Source organism: Oenanthe melanoleuca, chromosome 7, assembly GCF_029582105.1.
Source record: "Oenanthe melanoleuca isolate GR-GAL-2019-014 chromosome 7, OMel1.0, whole genome shotgun sequence".
Taxonomy (NCBI): Eukaryota; Metazoa; Chordata; class Aves; order Passeriformes; family Muscicapidae; genus Oenanthe; species Oenanthe melanoleuca.
This window is the reverse complement of record NC_079341.1, coordinates 27,906,762-27,932,381: the sequence shown is the minus strand read 5'-3', so window position 1 is coordinate 27,932,381 and position 25,620 is coordinate 27,906,762. Positions and strand designations below refer to the sequence as shown.

Genomic DNA, 25,620 nt, shown 5'->3' with positions numbered 1-25,620 from the left:
TCCATCCTCCCTCCATTCTCCCCACCCTGCTCATCTGCAGGGAGCATGTCAGAGCTGCTGAGACTGACACTCCATCCCCATCACGTCTCTTGGAGGTGGCAGAGGATTTTGCTAATTCAGCAGAGGGGTTGTGATGGCAGGTTAGACAGGCTGTTAGTCTTGGTGGTCATAGTGAAGATGAATGGAACTGCTGACCGTAGCTGTTCACCCAAAATGTAAAACGTGAGACTTTGTATCATCAGACTGGTAGTGTTGGTTTCAATGAAGCATTCATCCATGCTAATAGAATAACCCCAGCAGAATACAGAACTGTTTCAATTAACAAGTTAATCAAGCCAATAAAACCTGTCAGTGCAGTGATAATGTTTCAGTGCTGTGGTGTGGAGATTAAGGCACCACCAACGCCCACAGCTCTTCTGGAATTGCTGCTGGGGGGATGTCCTGGCTGCTGCTGTGGGTTCCCCATCCACGGGAGCTGTGTGCCATTTCCAAAACAAGGATAGCTACAGAGCAGCAAGGTTCAGCTGTGGCTGAGCCTGCTGCCTTTTTGCAGCACAGAAATTCTGTCTTTATGCCTCTGTCTGTGCCATTCCAGCAGCTCCAGGCAGGGCTGCAACCCCTGGAATACCCCAGAGAAATGGTCTGGAGCTGGATAGATTGTAGATAGCCAGTGTAAGCCCTCTGGGTTCTGGCTTTCCTTCCTCACATAGTTCCAAGAGTTTCTCTGGTATGGAGGGGTGAGGGGTCTCTGGGGGTGTCAGGATGTTTCTAGGCAGACAAAAGCACTGCTGAAAGCTGGGCTGATCCTCCTGGATGAGCACAGAGCTCCTCTGGAAAGAGGAGCAGGGCTGGATCCTGGCACCTGCTCTGGCATCTTTCTGCTGTTGGAATGGTGCAAAGCAGCACTGGGGCTGTTGAGTGTCAGAAGGTGCTCCAAGGAAATCCAAGGTTGGTAGTTGGAATGTTCCCTTGAAAATGCTCAATACAGAATCCATAGTCTGTAGCTTGTGAGCAAGCTCATCACGAGGCCTGTGTACCCCAACCACAGGCCCTGTTATTTACATTCAATTGAAGATGTAGGTCATACAATAGGTTTTTTCTCTTTCCTGGATGGCTGAACACAGAAGGCAGAATCCAATTTTCAGTGGCAGCAGACCTGATTACAAATTCAAATTTTTATTTCTTTGAGCAGTTTTTGCAACATTTGCATTGTAATTTGCTGTTTCTGTAAATATGAGAGGTTCATTTGATGGGATATTCATCCAGAGGAGATGCAAGGGGGATACAAGAATGGAATCTGTGGGTGCCTCCTCTCAGGAAAAAATGGTTTTGTCACATCTGGCAGCTCTTCTCTCTCACCATTTTCTGCATACATGCAGCTGATGTGTGTGCACCCATCACCATATATTTTTTAATGCCCAGCTGTTATATATATAACATCCTGCTGCTTCAGCAAGGGGCACAGTTCATGCAGAGTCCGTGTTCATCCTTTCAGGCTGAAATCATTCACATCTGAGGACAAGGAGAGAATTTTCCCACCCAAAAGGGAAATGATGTTGCATTACTGAGCGACCAGCCCAAGTAATAATATAATCTTAGAAAAATGCAGTTCCCTTGAGTAAAGGAAGCTCTGTAAAGTTCAGCTCCTCCAAGCTGTTAGTGTAGCTGCTGCCTGTGCTGTAGCAACACTGCTCTCAGACCTGGTTTACTGAAGTGCTCTGGAGAGAAAAGGGGAAAAAGGGGATAGGAACCAGTTCCTATGTAATATGAGGACCTCTTGTAGGATCTGAATACTGTGAGGTGTATTATACAGGTTTTAGGACCTTGGGTTAATCCTTAATCCTTGGTCTGGATACAGCAGCTCCCCAGGCTGGATACTCACTGGAGCCTTCCCTACTAAAGTGCTGGTCTTCACAAAAGCTGTAGGAACCTGCTCTCTTGGAGGTCTCTGCCTTCCAGGCTAATTTATTTAGGTGTATGAGAACAAACAAAGCTGTCTCAGGAGCTTCATCCCTTCAGAAACCAGTACGAAATGCGTGAGATATAAAAATATTATTTTAAAAGTGCCTGAAATGCAAAACCAGGGTGTAATAATCTACAAACTGTTGCTGCTCCCTTGCTGCTGCCCCCATCCCTCTGTCTGTGGCTTTGGATGGAGCTATTTCCAGTAGCCTGTGCAGGCAGGGCAGTTGAGAGGGGTTATATCTGCTTTTGCATCTGCCATGCCCTTGACTTGGAGTCATTTGATAAATAGGTTTGCAGTTGGTTACTTAAGCATCTCCCAAGCTGCAGTCAGCATCTCAGCTGTGGGCGAGGGAGCACTGCTGCCAAAAGTCAGGATCTGTGTCAAGAGCCTCCTAAGATTTGGCTGTCTTTCCTTAAAACCCCAACTCCTGGAGTTGTCATTACAGGAGAATCACTTAGAGGGGTAGAAAAAGAGCCTCTGGCTGTTGAGGTGGTAGATAAAAAAGCCTGGAAAACATTAGCTGAAAAGCTAGGAGTCACAGAAGAAACCCAGTTTAGGTGTATTTAAAAACACCACCAGCTCCAAGCTGGTCTCCAGAAGATTTTGTGTCCTGACAGAAAGGTTGTTTCAGACAGCCCTGCTTGGCAGGGCTCTGCCACTGCATCTGCAGGAGAAGTGCAGCCCTCTGCATGCCCTGCTTTGCTAGAAAGAGAGGAAACACAGAGATGTGCAGGGTAGCACAGCAGGAATGCTGAGGGCAAACCCAGCTGCTCTCTGTCCAGATGCCTGAATACCTTGTGCAAGCACCTTGACCCTGGTGGATTGACTCTGCGCTGGGAAAAACAAGCTCCATCTGCCTTTTCACTCTTTGCAGGGCCATGAAGCTGGGAGACTTTTAAAACAGCTTCTGCATCATTCTGGCTGTGGTGTGGCTGAGGGTGACCATGTCACTTGCACTGTGACTGAATGCTGCAGTCCCTTTGCCTTGCAGTCCAGGTCTCTTGGGCTTCCAATTTGGTGCTTGGAAAAAATCCTCTGGAAGTGCCATGACCTTTGCAGTTCTTTTGCCAAGGCAAACATAGAGATGTTTGAGGGGCCTTTTACACAGAGGTTTGATGGCAACAAGGCTCTTGCCACTGAAGTTTGGGAGAAAATAACCTTTTCTTTTTAACTCTGAGATGAAGTCTGTGGGAAAGGAATGAGGAGGAATTTTAGAAATAAAGACATGCAAACTGTGCACGAAGGGTTAAGTCAGCAGGGTTAGCTGCTGTCCCAGGGGTACAGCCCAGGCTGCATTTCCCAGAAGACATCGAGTTGCACACACACATTTGGGGCGTTTTCTCAGCACTTTCCAGCAGGCTGTGATGGCAGAGGTTTTGAGGCTGTCACAGGATCAGTCTGACCTCTCCCCTCTATAACCAGGCAGACTCTGTGGTAATTCCTGCTACCAGAACCACCCTTAGATTTTTGCGAGATCTCCAGAGCGTGGAAGAAACCCTGTGCAGGCATTTTGGACTTCTTTGGTTACTGGTAGCAAAGGAGGGCTCTCTTTTTCTTTGAAGATCATGCTAAAAGGCACTTCTGCATCTGGAGTGACAAGAGGGATTCAGATCTATGGAGCACAATTATTCACGTCACTGCTTGTTAGGATGCTGGTGTTAACACCCTTCCTCTTGTGGAAAATCTCTTAAACCCTGAGGACTGATGTGAAACGTCATGCTCTGGTGAACTTTGCTGAAGGGGGATGAATCACACGAAGTTTGCCTTCAATATATTATCCAAAAGATATTTTCTGTGATAGCCTAGCAGGAGGGTGCTGCTGCCCACCCACCCAGAGTGTCAGGATCTGTTTTGTGGGGAGGACAGCATTTTCTGGAGTACACATAAATTGGGGGGGTTGGTGTAGGAGTTTGGATGTTTGAGGGGTTTTTAATTTGGCTTTGGTTTTGAGTGCTCTGTAAAAGCAAAAGGCAGGCCTGTAAGGGATCCCAAGCCGTTTCCCAAGGGATCTTGATATATCTCACCCAGAATGGCAGATAAACATACCACTTTTTAAAAATGAGATGGATTTCACTGTGACTCTGAATAACTGTCCTGCTACATCCATGCCACTATAGGTAAGAAAACACTTTCTTATCAGGGAAACTGTAGCAGCTGGTAATTAAACCTTCTGCAAAGAAATATCCCAGACAAGTGTTGGCCAGGTTTGACCCTGCATTACTTGCAAGATCTCACAAACTGACAAGGTAATTCAGCAATCTGGGGAGGAAACACGAAAGGTAAGCCTGGCTATTGAGCTGTTTTCTGTCCTGGGCTGGGAATGGTTTCCAGCAGTGGAAGCATCCACAGACCAACTGCACATGATTTGAGCTCCCTGTCAATTGGAATCAAGGACCCTGATTGTGGAGCATAATGCTGCTCTTGTAATTCAGCTTTATCTTTGTGCTGGGGCTGGGTATAATTGTATCTGTGTCTGGAGGGACAAGGAGAAGGGTTTCAGTGGCTGGTGCTCACAAAGGCATCTTTAGAAACCTCCTCACCCCTGGTACAAGCTTGGTAGGGCTTAAATGAAAATACCCCTGAGTAGTTTTAGACCTTTGAACAGCCATCATTGTTTGATTCAGATTTGGTTACAGGACTAACATCTAAATGTTAATTCTTTTTAGGGCATTATCAGCTCTTTCAGCAAAGGCAGAATGGGGATGCAGTATTAGACCGTCAGCCAGCCCTGCAGATAAAAGCCCTTTGAAAGGATGTTTCTTAGGAGGGAAACATAATCAGAGAATGCAGAAAATCATGAAGATGATCTCTTCTTAGGAACAGGTAGCAAATATAATGCATGAAGAAAACTAAATTAACCAGGAGGCTTTTAAATTGGGGAATGGGAGTAACAGCAATTTTGTGGCCTCTGAAGACTATTCCCAGCACACAGTGAGAGATCCTCAGTGCTGTCCTGCAAAGTGCTGGTACACCTGGAGATTGTAGGGTTTGGATATACTGTCACATGCTGGGTTAAGACTGAAGCTGGTGGTCACTTGATGGCATGGATGTGCCAAGCTGTTGATGTGTGGTGGCTCTGTGCTGGGTAATCTGTGCTGTGTGTGGACAAGTGGGTTTTGGGCACAGATTTCTGTCCTCTCAGTCCTCTGTGCTGCCTTGCTCACCCCACCATGCCCAGATGCATCGAGGTAGGATGTGACCTGACCACGACTCCCTCTGAGCCCCCAGTGACATCAGTGATGCTCAGAGGGTGACAGCACCCAGTCCTGCTGCTGGCCACATCTGAAAGAAGGTGTCTGTGTTCTCAGCCTCCCCAAAACCTGCTGAAAGGCCCTGGAAGTGGTGGATCCCTTCCCCTGTTCTCAGGAAAGAAACATGTGGCTGCAGAGGCAGCGGCAGAGTGGTGCTGGCTGTGGGGTGGGATCCCTGTTCCAGCTGCCCTGGGCAGAGCTGCTGCTCTGCTGGTCTGTGCTGCTGCTCTGCTGCCCCATGCTGACCTGCTGGCCCTGCAGTGCCAGGGGAAGGCCTGGCCATGCCCTGGCAGGGAGGGCGGGCTGCCAGCGCTGCTTCCTGCGGCAGATCGGCGCTGTCATCTAGGAAATGCCATTTACATCACCATCCTTTGGCAGCAGGGGGCAGGGACCTGGGGCCCTTATCTCTTCTGGGGATTCGTTTCTCTTTAAGCTGCTTTGGGTTTTTTTTGCCTGTTTGCCTTTTTCTCCATCCTTCACAGGCCTCACTCCCCTTGCTGAAGGGTAGCAGCCATGAGAGCATCCGTGGTTCCTGCTGCCCTGGCATCATGCCCTGCACCCTGCCTCCAGCTGGGTGCCAGGCTTGGGCTGCCTTCAGCCTTCCCCTGGGATGGGGCTGCATTTGGCTGCTCTACATGGAGGGAAGGATCCACTGAGCCTTGCATCTGCATGTCACCAATGGCATCTACCACTGGGCAGTCTGATTTTCCTGCATCCAAGAGGGCTCCTTATCCTCCTCATCCCCACAGTGTCCCTGAGAAGCTGCTCAGTTCCCAGGCTGGGCATCATCCCTGGTGTGACTGCCAGCCAGCATGTGCAGCTCTTTGGCATGTGCTCAATGTTAAGCACAGGGAACAGTTCCCTGGGGAGCTCTTCTAAAGTGCATTGCTGGAGTGAGACTCTGGTTAAGATGCCTGGAGCAAAACCCACCTGCACCAGGGACTCATGGCAGCCCCTGGCTGCTCCCAGCATCACCTCTCAGCATTGCAGCACCCTTCTCCTACTCCTTCCTCCATCTTCCCAGTGTTTATTGCCCTTTCCTGCATGTGGGAAGCAGCTCCTGGGCTCAGACCACTTTGGAGCAGAGATTTGTGATTTTGTTTCCAGAGTGGGATGTGGAAATACAATCTTGTCCTCAGTCCCTAGGGCAGATGTCTTTTGACACATATCTGCTTCCTGCTGCCTGGCATCACTTTTTGATAGGCATTGAGGTTTTGTGAAGAAAAATCAGTGCTTCAGCCCATGGTCCTCGTGGTTTTCAGTAAAAACCCAGGTAGTCACAAATACCAATAATTTAGGTGTTCTTTCCCCCCTGCAAGATCTGCTTAAGTCAAATACAAGTCACTGACCTTATCCTGGGAGTAAATAAGCTACATGGAATGGCTTTGGTTGTCATGAGGTCACACAGAATGAGCTAATGCTCCCTTCTGGCCCGGAAATTAGACTTTTCAGACAGCAAAATTCCATCCTGCTGGTTCTAAGCCTCTAGCACCTTTCCTTACAGGGGAGCCCAAGCCCCAGGTCTGTGCTTTGCTCATCCCCTTGCAGAGATGCTCACCCTTATCACCAAAACACAGTCCTGCTGTGGGCAGGGTTTCTGTATTTCCAGTTTAAATGAGCCTGGGCAGCTGTGGGGGTGAAAGGATCTGGTGGGTTGTGATGCCTGGCTGACAGGCAAAGTGCAGTGGATCTCTCCATAGCAGCAGTGAACTTGCTGCCCTGGGAATACTGACCCCTGTGAGATTTTCACAAGCTGCAAACCTTGCAAACAAATTCCATGTTTCTGGAACTATTTGTGTGAGAATTCTGGAGAAAGAGCCATGTTGGAAATGAAGTTGTGTGCTATCAGAAGCTGACAGCAGCCTGCTCCTGCTCCCTCCAGCCTCACCAGCCTGTTTCTCTCCACTTCACAGCACTGTACACACCACCATGGATTTTTCTCTTTTTTTTCTTTTTTTTCTTTTTTTTTTTTTTTCCCCACATCTTTTTTGCAGCCAGGATGTTTTTTCTTGCCTTTTTATTGTTCCAGTGACCTAGCAACTCCACTTTGGTGGAGTCCTGCCAGGAGACTTCCTCCCCAAGCAGTCTGATAGTCTCCAGCAGCACTGCCCTCGGATGGAAGCACAAGTTAAAGTGACACCAGGCTGGGTCCCCATGTGGCTTTTGCTCTGGCCTCATGAGTGCTGGTGAGGCAATGTTGCCTTCCCAACTAGGAAAGCTTCCAGGGGACTTTAAAAACTCCAGAAAGAGAAAGGAGAAGCAATGCAGGGGTGATATTTTCTGTAGTATTTCTGCAGGGCACTATAGAAAAGCCTGGGGGGTTTTAGAAGAGAATTTGCTGATGCTGGGATTTAGCATTTGGGATCTATGGTGCAGGCAGGGTAGCTGAGGATATTTCAGCATTGCAGGGTTGCAGGAGAGGGGATGGAGAGGAGGTGTGAGTGCTCAGAGAGCCGTGCAGTTAGAGGGATTTATTTTGTCTTAGTTTTATTGATGTTTACTAAAAGCAGTAAGGAAGAAATCCCTTTGGTAAGTGCCTTTGGGACCTGTCAGCTGGTGCTGCCTTCACTGTGCCCTGGGCCTGTGGGGGCTTTTCCCACATTAACACTGGAGGGATGATTCTAGGGCAGAATATAAATGAGCTGTCAAGCAAGGAAATGTGGCTGAGTTTGGCTTTCTGCTCAAGAAAGGTTGTCAGGACATGGGGCCTGGGGCACTGGAGGTTCAATCTCCACTGGATGGAGTGATGAATTGAGATTTTACTGCAGCTTTAGCATAATTATGGGTTTTTAGCAATATGGTAAGTCATGGCTTATCCCTGTTGGAAGTGGAATTTTATATAAATGTGTTTTTCAAAGACTTGATAATAAACCAGGACTTTTTTTTTTTTTTTTTTTTTTTTTTAATTCAGTTGCTAGAAGCTGTTTAAAAACAAAAGTTTATGAAAACAGGTTCTGAGCCCTGGGCTGGTGGTTTTCAGGCAGCACAGGTGCTCCCATGGATCCCTGTGGTCTCAGGGATCTGTGAATTGAACCAAACTGCCTAAGAAAGATGAGTAAGAGGCTTAGGATTTCATGGGCTTGAGCTGGCAGTCTGAGAGTCTGCACCTCCCCAGGGAAGTGTTTAGGACACCAAAACTAAGATGCTGTAAACCTCTTGATAAGCAGAACAATATCCTGTCCCTGCACTGTGCAGGTTTTATCCCAGCTGTGGGCACTCCATATGCATATATCCTGTCCTTTTGGAAAGGATCACAGACTTCTGTGCACTCTTTATTTTGGAGAACCTGTTTCCTCACTTTAGGGTACTGCTTTTGAGAGCAGTAATTGGATCCTTTTTTTTTATTTATTTATTTTATTTTTTTTTCCTAATGGCATCTCCGAGCATCAAGCTCTGGAATGGTAAAAAAAAGTGTAGGAAGCAAAGTGGCCTTTAGCATCCTGTGAGGTTTTGCAGGTCCTGGAGGGGAGGTGGTGTGGAAGGGCAGTAATTTTGTATCATAAGGCAGAATTGCAAGCAAGGTGCTGTGGCGTGGCACAGGAGTGTCTGGGGACAATGCTGATGTCCCCAGCCCCGTGGGCACCCCTTGCTGGAAGTGGCCAGGTGGGATTTAACCACATGGACCTCGGCATTCAGAGCTTGCAGGGGCTGCTGCTGGCATCAAACCCCATCACTTTTCTTGGGCTGATATATTAAAGCTCTGGGCACCTTTGCCTGCATAAATCCTTCCTACTGTGGTTAAAATGACTGAAGGTTCTGTGAATTGTTGTCCTGCTCTGCCTGGGGCCCAGTGGGGAGAGGATGAGGAGCAGAAGGATCCTGCCAGGGAATGTCTATAGGGTACTGCACCCAAACCAGCCCCCCCAAAAGGCTCTGGAAAGCCTCTCTTCCCTCTTTTGCCACCAGATGGAATAATTCCTTGTATTGATATAAAAAAATCAGCAGAACAGGGCTGACTGCATGTGGTTAAAAACATTTTCCCTGCACTCAGTGCACACGAGGGACCTTCCCCAAGCTGTATTACACCCAAACCATCTCAAGTATGAATTTTTTTAAACTCCATTTCATCCTTCCCCAGCTCCCCCCCGCTTGAACTTCTTCTTTCAGAGCAAGAACAAGGAAGGAAATTGAAAATCCCAGAGAGCCCTGGACGGTCCAGATTTAGGGCTGTAGCTTTTGTTCGCACAAACTCGCTTGGCTCCGGAGCGGTCTCCACCCATGATCCCGACATCCGCAGCCGCCGAGCAAAACACGGCGAGCCCCGACAGCCTGCCTCTCTTCCTATCCTTTCCTACAGCCAGCCACGGCTTTTCTAGCAGAGAGGAGCTCTCTGTCCCCTCCGTGAGCCCCGGGTGACGAGAGGGTTATGCGACTGAACAGATGTGGGGTTCGTAGTGCAGATGTGGGGTTTGTAATACAGATATGGGGTTTGTAATGCAGATATGGGGTTTGTAATACAGATATGGGGTTTGTAGTGCAGATATGGGGTTTGTAATGCAGATATGGGGTTTGTAGCTCTAGCTGCCCGTCCTCGGGAGGAGCCCGCTGCAGCTCGCCATGGGATGCTCCTGGCAGAACAATCCATCCCCACCCCAGCGGGGATGCTCCCCAGGGAATGCCCACCCTGCACAGGAGGGACTGCTCAGGACGGCCAGTGCACTGCTCTTGGCTTTCCCTCTGTGCCAACTCACATTAAATTCGTGTTTCCCAGTAGGAAGTATTTTTCTGCCCGTCGAGGGGAAAGAAATCCCATCTGCAGGGAGGCAGTGTGGCTGGCTGCAATCTCCTGAGAAATGCTGTCTGTTCCCTGCCCAAAGATGTCTGTGTGTGATCACAGCCACTGCAGAGAATTTGCATTATTGTGCTTTGTGGTGTTGTGCTGACCCGTGGTTGAGTTGTGAGCATCCCCTAAACACTGCCTTGGTAGCAGCACTGTGCTGTGCCAGGGATGGAGACAGAAAACTGAGAGATTTTTCAGGAGTCTCACAAGGTAGATATCCAGCTGGGCTGCCAGGGGCAAGCCCAAAGCCTTGAGAAATCAGCTGGAACTTGATCTGTTTGTCCTGGCTGAGCTGTATAACTCAGCTCACAGCAAGGCACAGACTTGTTATGCTTGCAAAGAAAAAGTAACTCCGAGCCTCGACCTGTCTGGTGAGCATCACTGCTAGTTTTAACTGGGAAGGAAAACACCAATCCAGTGGGTGGCAGGGTTTTGTGCTGGAAGGCAAATATTTCTCAGTGGCTGTGGTTATGTGGAGTTAAACCATGCAAAGCTGTTGGCAGCTTAGGATGTGACAGAATTGTCAGTGACAGATTGGCACCTCAGTTAAAGGACCACTCTGTTTTAAGCCTTTAATACACAAGGGTAACCAGATGGTCCCCTGAGAATTCTTGGGAAGAAGTTTGATCTGGTCCATCCGTTCCAGAGGAGGGTCGTTTTTGAAGTCTTAATTTCTGCAAGCAAATTGAAGAGGATATTGTGGTTATCTTGCACTTCTGGCAGGCTTGATGGATGTGAGATTTCACATCTATTTTGTTGAACAACACGATTTTTTTGGGTTTCCTTACTACATGCTGTGGGTTGGAGTGTGGCTTATGCTCTGCACCCTGAACTGGGGAGCTGAGCGTGAGGTTTTCCTCCCTGCAGCAGGACCTGGCATGCCTTGCAGGGCAGAGTTAAAAATGCCAGATGACTCTAAAAAGCCTGTGTAAATAATCCCTTCTTATTCAGCCCCTCCACTGCCTGGCTGCACTCAAAGCCAGGTTTGCTGGCGCCCACAATAAGGGGAAGAGTTTTGCTTCAGTTTATTCCCAGCAGCTCTGCAGAGCCAAAAGAAGATAGAGAAAATTCTGAGGTGGATTTGCAGGGCAAACAATCACCAGATAAGCAAACAGCAGTGTTTTACTTTTGAGCTGGTCTCATTCAATCAAGGAACATAGCTGAAGGCACTGCTTCTGGCTTTTCCAGGATTACTTTTTAAGAAGTGGCAATGAAATGCCTGCTGCAGTGTCATGTTGTATATTTTAGCCTGCCTGAGCAGTCCAGAGCCCTTGTTGACAAATGAGTTGGCAACCTGAGAAAGCAGATTTCCCTCTGTCTACCCTCATACCCTAAGGGTTTCTTTAAGCATCTGCTGCTTTGCCTTCTCTCTATGCAGCTAAGCTGGCCACAGGCTTTCCAGTCAGCATGGGCTGCACAGCTGAAAGCTTTTAGTGAGAGGGGATGGAGAGAAATTCAGTGCACTGCCCTCCAGCACAGCCACATTTTTGGGGGCTGCTATAAATGGACTTGTGGGCTGCAATTACAGGCTGGGTATTGGCTTGCAAATGAGCACAGCAAGCATCCCCTGCCATTTCCCATCCCTTTATCCAGCTGGTGAGGACCAGAAGCTTGTCCCATGAGACAGGAGGTGGCTCACAGTGGGCTCTGGGTGGCAGTGGCTGCTCAGCATTGCAGCACTGTGAGGGTTGCCAGTAAAGGTAATTTGGGGGCTCTGCTCCACCAGCTCTTGTCTCCCACACAGGGCTTAGACTCCCAGGATGAAATACAGACTGTCCTACCTACCCCTCTATTTTTGGTGAGTTCCCACTGAAGGCATTGCAGATGGATAGAGGACACTTCTGAAATTGCTCCCTCTGTTGTGGCAGGTACAAGACAAGGAGGAGGTGTCCCTTAGGTGTTTCTCTTGAACACACAGTTTTCTTACAGAAGATATTTGGAGGCCCAGAGCAGGTTTAACCTTCAAAATCAGAGTTTTTGGGCAGAGACTGGCTGCCTTTAGCTGCTGCTTGTGGATGCCATGCACATGATGGGGACTGCATTTTGGTTGTAAGGAGGATGGACAAAACAGGGACCTTGACCTTTCAGATTTGACTTCTTGTGGGCTTTGAAGGTCATCTGAGGCTGCAGAGCCAGCCAAGACTTGGGACTGTAACATAGGTGGTGACTGCTGGTTTTTGTGTGAACTGATATGCAGGGAAATCCTCACAGCCCTGGGTACTACCATAAAATGAAAACCCTGATTCTCTGGACCACCACTCATGCTCAATCTTAATATTTTTCATCTTTTCCATATTTTAAAAAATATTTTTCTTTTTTCATCTTTTTCTTCTTCATTTCTTTCTCATATTCTGGTAGACATTAATGTTAAAAATGCCAAAATATTTCAGCACCTTGGAGTGGTTTGGCACCTGGATGGGCCATATAATCCACACCATACACTGATCTCTGTCCCCAGTGCCTCATGGTGGCTGGATGGGTTCAAATGACCCTCCTGATTGCCCTGCAGCTCTCAGCCAGCTTCATGCCAGCTCTCTGCAGGTGATGGGATTTGAGGTCAGCTGTCCAGCCAGTGTCCTCCCATCTCACATGTGCTGGGCTGTCAGCTCTGGACACCTTCACATTTCCCCCATGGACTCTACACTGGGAGTATTTCCATCAGTTGTTTGTGTAAGACTTTCTTTTTGCTCCTTTCAAAATTTATTTTTCCTAACACAAAAAAATCCTGAGGGTGCTGAATTGGTCTTTTGCACAGAGGTGGGTTTTGGTATTTGGTCCCACAGACCAATCTAGTTTCCACTGGTGCAAATCCAAAAATAAATTTCATGTCTGTGTTTTGATTAGGCAAAATTTTTCTCTAGTGTAAGTAAATGAGTTCAGAGCTTGGCCTTGGTGTTTCTCAGTGAGCTGAACCTGCACACCAGTGCTGATAGATTCTAAGTTTTTTTCTTTCTTTCCTTCCAGCCATTGAAAGCAGCCATCAGGAGAGGAGTGCCAGCCCAGAGATGAGGAGTGCAGGTGCTGTGATGATGCTGGCTGGGAGCAGGGAGTGGGAATCCCTGCCTGCCAGGCACAGGGCAGTGCCAGCAGCCAGCAGGGCCACAGGGCACGCTGCCAGTGATGGGGATGTCACCCCTCCAGGGGCAGGATCCCCAGAGAACCCATCTGCTGGGACAGAGACCCACCTGCCCAGCCACAGCCATCCTCCTGGTGAGTATCATGGATGAGAGCCCCTGTTAGGTGTTCCCAGCCCTGGACTGAGCATAGCCTGAGGGTTAGGAAATATTCCTGCCCCACTGCTAGAAATGCAGATTTTTGAGAGAAATCCAATCTCAGGAAAGCTGGGCTTTGTTTTTTCAACGTTACAATGAAGATGATTCTCAGGAGCTGCCCCTGTTTGTCACCACCCAGCAGAGCCCAGGGGGTCCTGCCCATCCACTGAGCTCTGTGCAAAGGGCAGAGACCCCCAGATGTCCCCACAGCTTCTCCCATCAGGAACTGAACCCCTTTGCAAGCCCAGCCTAGGATATAAGAACTCAGCTTAAGGATACCTGACCAGCTGTGATGATGATTTGTGGCTGAGGTCCTTACATGGAAATCCTTTAAGTGAACACTTACTTTTGGGCTTGTTCATAATCTTCAGTCATAAATAAACCAGTGTATTCTCTTAAGCATGAACTTAAAGCCTGTTTCTCACAGCAGCAAGACAAAGCTGTGCTGATTGCCCTATCCCTGCCTCAGTTTTTTCCTTAATATTCCCAGATGAAATAAGATAGAAGCATAGAGGTTTTCTTTAATTTTTTTTTATTCCTTGGTTTTTTATTGCTTAGGGGCTAGAATGTGGAGCTGGCATGTCCAGGCTGCCAGCTGTGGGCAGTTCTGGCACCAGCTCCTTACTGCCTTCTGCATTTTTAATGTCTCTAAAAAAAAATCTGTTTCTTTTGCCATGTACAAATGAAGACAATGTTTAAAATGCCATTATTTTTTGGCAACAGAAACCCTCTGTTCCCACCAATCCCTCCTGCAGTTAAACCATGCTCTGTTAAACAGAGGAAACACGAGGGATGCAGCTGTGACCCTTCCTATTGCATGTGGTAGGGCTGGGTACCACTGCAGGTGATGCTGCTGTCACCCAGCTGGGACAAAAAAAAAACTTTTCCAGGTGAACATGCCCCTCTCCCTGTTGTTTTCCAGACCCTGGAAGCCATCACCATGCTGCAGGCAGGCAGGGGAAAGGCAAGAGGGCTCTGGCTTCTCCCAGCACCCCTGCAGCTGCTGAAGGGACAGCACCAGACTCAGAAGCTGTTGGCACCAGTTTGGCTGAGGGGACACAGGGGATCTGGAATGTGCCAGGGTTTAACTACACTGTGAGGACAGTGCTGCCACCTTCATCCTCAGAGTCTCATCAGCCAGGTGAGCCATCCCAGCTCAGCCTGGGAACACTGGGGAAGTGTTCCAAGGCCTGGGAATGAGGTGAATGCAGCTCCCCAGGGCAGCCAGCACTGGTTAATCCTGGTTCTCCTGTGTTGGAGAGCTTTGCAGATCCCGCTCTCCATCCTCACCGTGCACTCAGGGCAGTTTTCTGCCTTGTTTTATGCACAAGGATGGAGGAAAGAATCCATGTGGCTTCTGGTATTCAAAATGATGGACTTGGTGCAGCTGCCAGACACAGAGTTCCTGCAGGCACAGTGCAGACAGGGGGCTGAGGGGCAGGGAAGGGTGGCAGAGTGCAATGGTGTGCAGGCAGCCAAGCCCATCCCTGGGCTCTCATCTGCTTTCCCCACTGTCTTGCAGGCACTGACAGCCTCTCTCAGCCCATGAGCAGCTGGGTGGGCACAGAGCTGGGCAGCAGCCCTGCCATGGGCACTGCAGCTGCTTCACCCAGCCCCAGCACTGCCCTCCCTGCCCCTCTGGGACAGCCCCAGGCCTCCTCCCAAGCTTCAAGTACCCAGCCTGGAGCAGAGCACAGCATGCTGCACCCCAGGGGTGTCATGGGGACCTCCACAGCATCACCTCCCATGGACAGATCTCTCAGAGGTGAGCTTTGCTGGCCTTTGTTTCATAGCTTTAAAAAGCCATTTTGTAGTATTTGCTTTCTTGAAGCAGAGGAGATGCTCTGTTCTGCATGTGCTCATTTTTTTTTATTATTTGGATGGTTAGCTGAAATTCCCTGCTGAAAGCAGGAAAAAGCAATGGAAAAAAATAATTTGATCCAACCCCCCCGCCCCCCCCCCCTCCCCCAGCATTTTCCACTTAAAAAAAAATAAAGTTATTTGGATGTTATCACAGTGTTTTCTGCAAGGGGGATGTCTGCAGCTGTGAAATATCTTCACTGTGCCAGTGCCAGCTGCAGAGCAAGGGCACTCTGAGCCCCCTCTGTGCCCCTGTGGTGACAGAGTGGGGTGGGAGGTTGGGAGCCCACACTGGGTGGGGTGTGCCCTCAGCTAGACAGGGGGAGATGCCTGTGCTTAACAGCTTGCTCAGGGCAGCAAACCTGAGATCCCTGGGCTCCATGGCTTCCCCTTGCCTGCTCTGCAGCAGCCAATTTCTGCAGTCCCCAAAAACAGAGACCTTGCCCAGCTCCACATGAATACTGAACACCTCAGTGGTGCCAAGTCCTTATCCTGTGTCCAGGGGGCTCTTCAGGAGCAAACACATCTCCAGGCTTCTCACAGTGGCACATCCCTTCCCTGTGTCAGCTGGGAGCACCACTGGGGCTGCAGGAAACCTGAGGTCCAGTATCCAAAGGACAGTGCTCTGCTAAGCCCTGGGATGTGTTGTGAGCTGCAGGCTCCTCTGGGAATGTGGCTGTGCTTAGGTCTCCTTCCTTTGCTGTGATGCTGTGCTCGAGCCACAAAAGATTAAAAAAAAAAAAAAAAAAGTGCCTGAGCCTATTTCCAGCAATATCAGAGCAAAGGTGGGATTTAAAGGCAAATCCCCACAGTCCTTGTCCTGTGGGGTTTCCTGCTGTCTGGGCCACACCACTCTCACAAAGCCTGGCAGCAAGCCCTGGGTTTTGTGAGAGATCTTCCTGCAGTGCCTCTCCAAAAGAGCACTTTGTCCAGATTGAAAACTTCCTATGCCTAATATCTGCATGTGCACTGTAAGCATCTGGGAAGAAAATGGATCCATCTGTTTATAATTTCATACGTATAAATCCATTTTTTCATTGTGCTGCAGCCATTGGAAGCAGCCACCAGCCATCCAACAGCTCAGCTATGGAGAGGTTCAGTTTGGATTTCCACACCACCAGCACCTCCACTGCCACAGCAGCCACCAAGGCTGGAGGGAGGACATTAAGGTCCCTGCCAGCCAGCACCAGGCTGGTCACCATGGCAGAGATTCTCACCTCTGGGACTGAAATCACCAGCTCTTCAGCCCAGAGCCAGACCCCTGTGGGTGCTCAGGGTGATGGAGGCAGAGGTGTCACAGACCCATTGCTCACAGGCTTGCTGTCCCCTTCAGAAAGTGCTTCCACAAGTGAGTTTTGATAGATAGCTGTATACCTCAGAACTCTTATTTAAAGAGTCTTTATTAACAAAATACATCCTTTTTATTTTAAAGAAAGGAGGAATAATATTGTATTTGGCACATTCTGTACATTTAAAAACATTTCACAGAAATGAAAGTATGGATAAATATTATTCTTGTTGGAAGGGGAGGATAGATTTTCCTTGAAAACCTCCAGTTGAATTTTGCAAGCAATAACTTCAGCAGTTCCTATTTAGAGACTGCTTCTCCTCCTGCCTTAATGATTCCCCAGTATTAAATATTTCTGTATTGAACATCTACTGATAGGGGGATGAAACCTACCCAGCAGTTTCTATTTATGTTTATGCAGTTTTCTCTTCTCCTCTTTCAGCTTTCAGCAGCAATTATGAACCCCCCAAGAGCATCCCAGGTGTAGGAGAGGCAACCCTGCACTTGGACATCCAGGGTGCTGACACATCCAGCATGGCAGTGGGGACACTGATGTCCCCAGAAGATGGCCACACAGCTGGGGTGACAAGGGACTCTGCCACCAGCTCCAACCCCACAAGCTCTTTGGGAGGGGTCTCCTCTTCCTTGAGGACTGGGGCACATCATCCCAACAGCTCCCAGGAAGCCACTGATCTCCCTGACCCTCCTGGGGGCCCTTTGCTCACAAGCTCCCTCTCTGCCTCTGAAGGTCCTGTCCGAGGTAAATGTGTTTTTCTGAAAGCTGTCTGCCTTGGGGCTGGATGAGATTTCACATCCCTGCACTGTTTTCCTTCAGATATGGTCATCAGTCATTGTTGGACACATGCATGTTTTTATTTCTGGCTGCACTGAGCTGGCAGTGGGGTGGGTGGGGAAGGGGAGAGTGGAGCTCAGCTTTTGGTGAAAAAGAGGAAAACATCAATGGCCTGGTTACTAATGAAACTCCCGTCCTGGGAAGAACATTGGTAAGAAAAGTGTGCACACACTTTCCCTGCCAGAGGCACTTGCTGGGTTTTGCAGCTGCCACCTGGTGCTATATCTGCCATGCAGGCTGGTGTAGGACATGGGTTTGAGATTTTTCATGGCTTTTTGTAAGGAACTTATGCCTTTACTTATGAGATTCACCTCTTCCCAGAGAAACACTTTTAGTTTCTCCATGAGCAGCACAGAAATGGGTGCTGAGCAAACAGTGGTATGTATAGCTCTGTATGCATGGTTTTTTGTCTCCTAGGTGTCAGAAGCAGCCACAGACCAGAGAGAGCCTCCCTCAGCTCCTCTGCCAGCAGCACTCCCATTTCAGCCATGTCCAGCAGTGGTGGGGGGCTGCCCTGGGCTGCCAAGGGCTCCATGCCCAGCAGTGCCATGCCCAGGAGCTTGGGCACAGCCCAGTCCTTGCCCACACCTTCTGTGAGAGACACCTCCAGAGCTCAGGGCTCCACAGCAAGGACAGACTTCACCAAGCTGGCAGACTCCTCCCTAACACACCCTCACTCTCCTTCAGAAGGTCCTTCCCTAGGTGAGCTGATGTTAGGACTGAAATATCATTTTTCTTACAAGCCAAAGGAGGACTTCCTGCAGCTTGCACTTGCCTGACTCTTTCCTGCAATGTAGAATATACTGTTTGGAAGGATGCAGTGTGATTTTGTGTCTGAAATTATTCAGTTCTTTCTTGACCAAAAAAATGTGCTTTAGATTTTTTACAGAAAGGGCACATGTGTGGAAATCTCATTATGCCAAGAAAAATAATTAACTTTCAAATACAGTCCTTCTTTTACTATCTCCAGTTGCTATCTGCATGTTACAGACAAGAGAACTAAGCAAGTGAGGATTAGATCATGTGTCCCTGTGGTCCCAGGGATCAGACTTCAGTTCCTACCTTGTGCCCTACATGCTGCTTCCCAGAATTTGAGCCAGCTTAACAAATGTAAGGCAGCTTTGGATGTGGTCTCTGAGGTCCTTCATGCTGCTGTTTGGTCATAGTCCCCACTGTGGTTCTGAAGGGGTCTGATCCCTCTGATGCTGTTTCTTCAGACTTTTCTAAGACCTTCACAGAGCTCAGGGCAGTGCCTTGCCTGAACTGATTCCCAGGCTTTTCTGGGATATTTGTTCTAGCAGCATGGAGTGCACTCAGGCACATAATGGTGAAATCAAGTGCACAGCACTAGTATTACAACAGCTTTTATATAATAGCACTTTTGTCAGCATCACACTGCTTTTGAGAAGACAAATTTTTGTAGGAAGGATTTACATCTTTGGAAATTGACATCTCCTCATATTTTCTACTTGTGTTTGTGCACTTGCTGCCTCTGCTATTGGAAGAAAGTTCATTTTTATTTATAGTTTCATATGTGTAAAAATGTAAATTGTTTCTTTATCACATTTTAGCTACTGGAAGCAGCCATGTGTCATCCAGCATCCTGTCAACAGAGAGAAGAACCAATTTCCCTACCACCAGCACCTCTGTTTCCACAACAGGCACCAAGGGTGGAGGGAGGACATTGAGGTCTGTGCCAGCCAGCACCATCCTGGCCCAAACAACAGAGATTTCCACCACTAGTGCTGAGAACATCAGCTCTCCAGGCCATTCCCAGTCTTCTTTGGGATCCCAGGGTGCTGGTGGCAGAGGTGCCAGCCTGTCATCCTTGAACCCATTGCTCACAGGCTCAACATCTGCTTCAGAAAGCTCTTCCCCAGGTGAGCTGAGAGCACCCAGACACCCACCTGCCTGGGGGGTGAAGGTGCTGGAAGGTGCTGGGTGATGGCATTGGAGATTGTGGATGGAAATTTCAAGTTCCAGAGAAAAACTCATTATGTGTTTCTTACATTTAGCCACCAGGAAAAGCCAGCCCTGCTGCCAGAGCAGCCTGGCCTCGAGATTTGCTGCGTTTTCACAATGTCAAGACTGCCCCATTGGCTGTGTTTGTACAGCAGAAGCAGCAGCATCATTCCTGACTCCCACCCTGGGGTGCAAAGGCAGGATTTACTGATCCCATACAAACCTGCCATGCTTTCTTTCAAGTTCCAGGGATTTGGGTGCTGTGTAACCTTCACCTCCCTCACTGTGGGTGCAGAGGTGACAGTGTGGGTGTCTGGTGCCCAGGTCAGCCCTGTGGCACTGGGAGCAGTGCCAAAGGGAAGCAAACCCCAAAGTGCTCCCATAACTTGCTCCTAGAGCCCTCTCCAGGGTGCCCTGCTGTGAGCAGCACCTCCTAGCACAGGAAGGAGCTGTGCCTTCACAGATAGCATTTTCTGCAAGATTGGATTTCCTGCCATGTTCTCTCTGTGCCCTCAGCCTGAGGTTGGTGATGGAAGAGAGAACACCTGCTTTTTTATAGTGTGGGGTGCATAAATCATTTTGCTTTGCTCTTTCTCAGCAGACATGACCTCAGCCATGGGAGGACACCTGCCTCTCAGCAGCACACCCAGCGTGGTGACAAGTACTGCCAGTGAGGAGAGCAGCACAGTGCCTGTGTTGGACACCCATGGAGCTTCCAGTGCCACAGGGAGCTCCTCTTCCTCTTCCTCTGCCCCCCACAGCAGCACCCTGGACATGGTCCTGCTGTCATCAGCAGCAGAGCCTGGGAAGCAGAGTCACCTTTCACAGAGCAGTGCTGGACTCAGTGAGCTCCCAACAAAGCTGCTGCCTGCCTTTTCTCCAAGTGTTTCAGTGCCTTCACCTTCAGCCACACTCTTCATCCACAAGGAAGGGACATCCCAAGCCCCAGGCAGCCGCAGCACGTGGAGCACCAAAGCAGAAAGCCTCACATCTCATCTGGGCACAGATGGGGACACCCACCCTGGCCCTGCCCCATCCTCCACAGCATGGCCTCCAGGGACACACGGCTCCTCTGGCAGAGCAGGGTCCCCAGAGCCCAAGGTCACCCTTTCATCCAGGGTCTTCACCTACTTCTCAGCTGCTGCTGAACCCTCCAGTGAGTTTTTCTGAGCTTTGACTGCCTCTCCTTTCCCCTCCTCTGTAGGACTGATGTGACAAGGTTGCAGGTGCTATGGGCAGTGTTTATAAGTGGTCATGGTTCTGCCCAGTGATGTTGCATATCTGCAGCTGCTGATGCTTAACAAGAAGGGTCTCATTCTTGCAACATGTGGCTTGTTGCTGTAGGAGCCATAGGCTGCCTGTCTGGGTTGGGGTGATAATTATGAATAACATAAACATACAATTTTAACTCTAATGGTTTGGACAGCCCTGTCTGCTCTGAGATGATAAAATCCTGCTTTTCAATCCTTTCCAGCTATTGGCAGCAGCAGCTCAGGTGCTGAGAAGAGCATGTCCAGCCCCATCACCGATCCCGCGTACGGTTCATCCACGCCTGCGGGTGCCGAGGAGGGGACGCTGCACTCAGTGACAGATGGCACATTGGCCAGTGGCATGGAGAGCTCTTCTCTCCCTGCTGAAGCTTCCAGCTCTGCAGGGCTGTCTGAGCCAGCCCTGGTGGAGCAGGGCAGGGCAGCCAGTGCCTCCTCCAGCAGCGGGGCTTTCGCCGGCTCTGCGACGGAGACGGTGTCCGCGCGTTCTGCCAAGATACCCACCTCCTCCTCCTTCCAAAACGGTCTCACAAGTGAGTTGGTGTCTCCTGGTGTACATCTGGGGGGAACTCACATTGTCCTGCTTTTCAGTATATTGTATATAAAGTTCTTGTTCTTTATGACTTTCAATACCACCTGTGGGTTCACTCAGGGGGGTTTCCATCAAAGGGCTCAAAACCAGACCCCACACAGATGAGGAACTATTCCAGAAGTGGAGCCATAAATCCTCCTGCTTTGATGGCTGCATTACTATTTTTTGCATCCTAACTGGTTTCTGTTGGGTGATGCTTTCAAAACTGTTTTGTGATGACCAAAGTCAGTTGTAGAATTAAAACAAATTTTCAATACCATTTTTTATTTTTTTAAAGTTGGCTGAACTTAGCTGTGCATCCTGAAATTGGTATTATAAGATTGATTGCACCTGCTATGCTAAATAATATGAATTTTTTGCAGGCTGATGTGCTGTTCATTTGGGTTTTCTTGGCTTCAAAGTTTTGAGTCACTGGGTTCACGATAAGCTGCAAATTACCATAATGTAATAATTTCATCCTGCAGAGGCATGAAGTTCACTGTGTCTAAAAACAAATTGACTGAACAAGGTGGATATTCTGTAGATGGGAATGGAGGATAAGAGGGAGAGGATATGAGTTTTGTAAATTATGAGTGATAAAGATAACAGTTGGATTTTCCTGCTTAGCTTGCCACAAATATCACAGAATATTAAGAGCTTGATCACTTTAGGAAAGCAGTATGTGAAGAATGGTGATTTGGAAACCTACACATTTCATGGGAGTCTTGTGTCTGTTTGGGTTCACCATTTTAGAATCAGTTAAGGAGTGCATAAAACTCTTAATCCCATAACCATGCTTGAATGGTACTTAAAATTTTTAGAAAATCATGGACAGATTCACAGACGAGAACATTTATTTAGCAAGAAATTTTAATAGGACATCAAAATGCTTTCATTTTTCTCTTTTTTTTCTAATATTTTTTATCCTTTTACTCCAGACTTTTCAGGGAGCCATCAGCCAGCCAGTAGCATTGATGCTGAGAAGAGGACCTCAGTTTCTCACACAGACGGCACATACATTTCAACCACTTACACCAGAGGAGGAGAAAGGACCCTCCTGTCTATCTCCAACAGCAGCACCTCTGCTGACTCCTCAGAAAGTTCCACCTTTTTTTCTGAAATTTCCAGCCCTTTTGATGCCTCACAGTCATCTGTGGCTCATGACAGACAGACCAATGCATCAAGCAGCAGCAGTTTTGTTGAACCGTCTACGGAGCCGTTGCTGGTGCACCCTTCCAAACTGTCAACATCTGCTTCTACAGGCATAGAAAATACAACTCTGTTCAACACTGACTCTGAGTTGTTGACCACTGACAGATCATCTCTGTCTTCATCAGCGTTTCCAGCCTCTTCCTCACTGCCATCACTGCAGAACTCACTGTCATCAACGCCCCCCCCAACCCGTCTGTTTGCACTGTCAGAGTCGCCTGAGCCTCGCTCGCCCTCCGTGATGGCATCTTCACCTCCTCTGCCATCCTCCTTGCCCACTTCCTCCTTGCCCTCCCCATCTTACTCCTTAGCACCTTTATTGTCTGTGTTTTCATCACCCTCACCCATCTCACAGTCCAGCGAGACTGACCAGGCAAGCACCACTGTGGCTACGAGCGTGGTCAGGCAGGTGCCCTCCACAGCAGCCACAGCCAGGAGCTCACCCAGAGAGACCAGCAAGCCCAGTGTCACACTGCAGCCCCAAGAGAGCAGCACCTCCACAGCCAGCAGGTCCCCTCTCCCTACAGCCCCCATGGAGCTGCTTGGTGGACGGGTGGTGTCCGTGTCTGCTCCCGGGACAGTGACAGAGGCTGCCTCTCCTGCAGGTGCCACCACCCAGGGGCACAGCTTTGGGAAGGCAACTCTGCTGCCCACCACAGCCAGCAGTGCCCCACAGGCTGGGCCAACAGATGCACCCCTTAGTCCCCCAGCAAGTGGCACAAATCCCAGCAGCACTGTCCCTGCAGTGACCACGGTGAAACCTGCGGTGCTGACCGCGCTGCCCACCCGCCCGCCCTCCCCAGCTGAGGCCAGCACCACCAGAGACCACAGGAGCCACACACCCCCTGCCACTAGGCACAGTTACACCACTGGAGAAAGCACAGAAGCCATGGAGCTCACCACTGCAAAGCCTGGAAAAGCCACTGAGGGAAACATCCCTGTCACAAGCCCTACTGAAGCCCCTCCAACCACCAAGACCACTGTGAGCATCACCACGACCTTGGCTGCCAAACCAACCACTGTTCCTCCACCGAGCAGCACAGCAGGGCTGAGGACACCACCCCCAGCAGCAGGTGATGTGTACAGTGCCTCTCACCTGTGGTGGGGTCAGGGACAGCAGGGCAGGAGCACCTGGGTCCCATTTCAGGAGTTTTCAGAGTTGTGTCTGCATGTATGTATGTATGGATGTCAGCAGGGCTTGAGGGCAACAATTCATCTCTCTGTTGGTTTTTTTTAAGCCAAGGGTTTAGCAATCAATTTGAAGGCCTGAAATAAGGGTGAGCACTTCAGTGAACATTTCTGATAGAAATATTAAACTGAAATTTGACAGTTTCAAGCAAATAAAACTGATTTGCCTTACAGAAAACACAGGATGCACTTTATATTTGTTGATAGGTCAACAATAACAATCAATAATGATTGATACCTGTCTTATTATGAGAAAGAACACTTGGCCAGCACTTGGTATTTGTGTTGAAACTATTTCTCATATTACAACTTGTGGTTGTTTTCTCCCCATCTCACTAAATATTAATCTTCTGCATAGGGTTCTGATGGTTCCTCTGGTAGGCTGCATAGTCTTGCTGAGTGTGTTGTTACAGTAATTTTTTACCACTGCCAGTTTCCTTATCTTCTCAAGTAAATACATTTGCCGAAGTCTTATATAAAAGGAAATTGACTTTGTGTTTGAAGTTCAGAGCCCAGCCATCATGTTGCTGTAGGATATTGTGTGTGCACAAGTGAAATACTGGCAATAATATATGTTCCATCCAATAATTAAATATTTAAAGGTTACTTCTCAGGCTGATTGATTTTCATTACAGCTATAGCTTCATACAAAAAAAAAAAAACCAACAAAAAACAACACTTTACTGTAATGAATTTTTTTAATTGAAAAATTAAGATAATGCATCCTGGATTGTTTGTCTCTGGAAAGAACCCTGAGATCTCCTGATGAGCAATGCTGTAGATCAGTTCATATTAACTTGGATCCATGCTGGACCCCAAGGGCTTTTGAATGAATATTCAAGTGGTTTATATTTATTCTTTCATCTCCAGTAGAATAATTAGGAACAGCATAAATAGTAAGTGCAAATGATGCAATGAAGCATCTGATGATGCTTAAGAAGTCACAGATGGGGAGCCAAGTTCATCTCTTTTAGCCCAACAGTTGATGATTTTTATGATTCTATAAGTATAATCTGTTTTGTTGTTTTTTGTTCTTTTTTTTTTTAATTTTTATAGAGGTAGATAAATGTCTTTCCAACCCTTGTCCTGCACTGGCCACCTGCAACAGCACCCATGGCTCCTATATCTGTCAGTGTCCTCTTGGATATGAGCTGGAAAAAGGAAAGTGCAATTTAGGTAAGAAAACAAAAATTAAAAACCAGGGATGGAAATAATTATCTTTAATCTTCTAAAATAAATTAACTTAGGCTCAAACTACTTCAGAAGCCTAATGCTCCCCCCACCCACCACTTTTATCAGAGCCTTTTAGTGTTTTTACAAGTGTGGTGTCTCATCCCTGTTGTGTTGGGGTGCCTGGGGAGCAGGGAGAGATATCTGAGAGCTTCTTAAAAACACAGCAGTGGAGAGGAGGGCTCTGGCTTGCAGTGAGGACAGCTGTGCCCCTCTGTTCCTGATGTGTTTCAAAACTCCCAAAAAGCATTCAGCAGCTTGCCAGCCCTGCAGACTCCAGTGAAGGACTTGGCTTGGGAGAAGTGAGCAACCATTGTGCAACCTGGCTGCAGTGGGATCGGCCACGTGTGCAAAGTTAAGCAGCTGTGAAAGTCTTTGTGAGATCAAGGTCTTGTTTCATACCTTTAGCATTTTTTGAGAAGCACAGTTATTAGCTGGAACTCAGGTTCTGACCCCTTCCTTTCTTTTAATGAACTCTCAGTCTCAAGGACTTACAATATTCCTTTGTAAAGGGGAAATTGTTTTCATAGATTTTCTTCTGACCCTCAATCAACAAGGATTAGAGGAATGGAAATTTTGCTAAGGAGACAAGGGTGAGGTGTCCCTCAAGAGTGTTTTGAAACATTTCTTCAAGTTGGAATATGTCAGCTTCTAATTTAGAGACTTGTTTTGATTATGCCTTGAACTGAGGTATGGGCAGATTATATAAACACTGTGAAGGTGATTATCATAATAATTTTTGTCTGGAGTTGTTACATCAGAGATGTCTGATACACAGTTTGTGGTGAAGATAGGTTCAGTGGATGGGAAAAAAAATGGAAAGGAATTGGAGACTTTTTAATGTTATCTGCAACTGTGTTTGTTTTTCTGGTGGAACATAAAGCTGGAGTTCTGAGTTCTCATTTCCACTGAGTATCTCATG

General features: G+C 48.2%; 1 protein-coding gene across 3 annotated transcripts in view; it reads left to right on the top strand.

Annotated features, from left to right (window-relative positions):
- Positions 1-25,620, top strand: part of HEG1 (heart development protein with EGF like domains 1) — a 50,109-nt gene that overhangs the window by 4,489 nt on the left and 20,000 nt on the right. For 2 of the 3 annotated variants that reach the window (XM_056496515.1, XM_056496517.1), the window contains exons 2-11: positions 12,962-13,207; positions 14,192-14,410; positions 14,792-15,034; positions 16,178-16,477; positions 16,860-17,177; positions 18,842-19,150; positions 19,831-20,388; positions 20,707-21,033; positions 22,010-23,353; positions 24,525-24,644. In XM_056496515.1, the coding sequence (XP_056352490.1) occupies positions 12,962-13,207; positions 14,192-14,410; positions 14,792-15,034; positions 16,178-16,477; positions 16,860-17,177; positions 18,842-19,150; positions 19,831-20,388; positions 20,707-21,033; positions 22,010-23,353; positions 24,525-24,644 (3,984 nt within the window). The remainder of the gene's footprint in view (positions 1-12,961; positions 13,208-14,191; positions 14,411-14,791; positions 15,035-16,177; positions 16,478-16,859; positions 17,178-18,841; positions 19,151-19,830; positions 20,389-20,706; positions 21,034-22,009; positions 23,354-24,524; positions 24,645-25,620) is intronic. The other variant, XM_056496516.1, reaches the window with a different exon arrangement.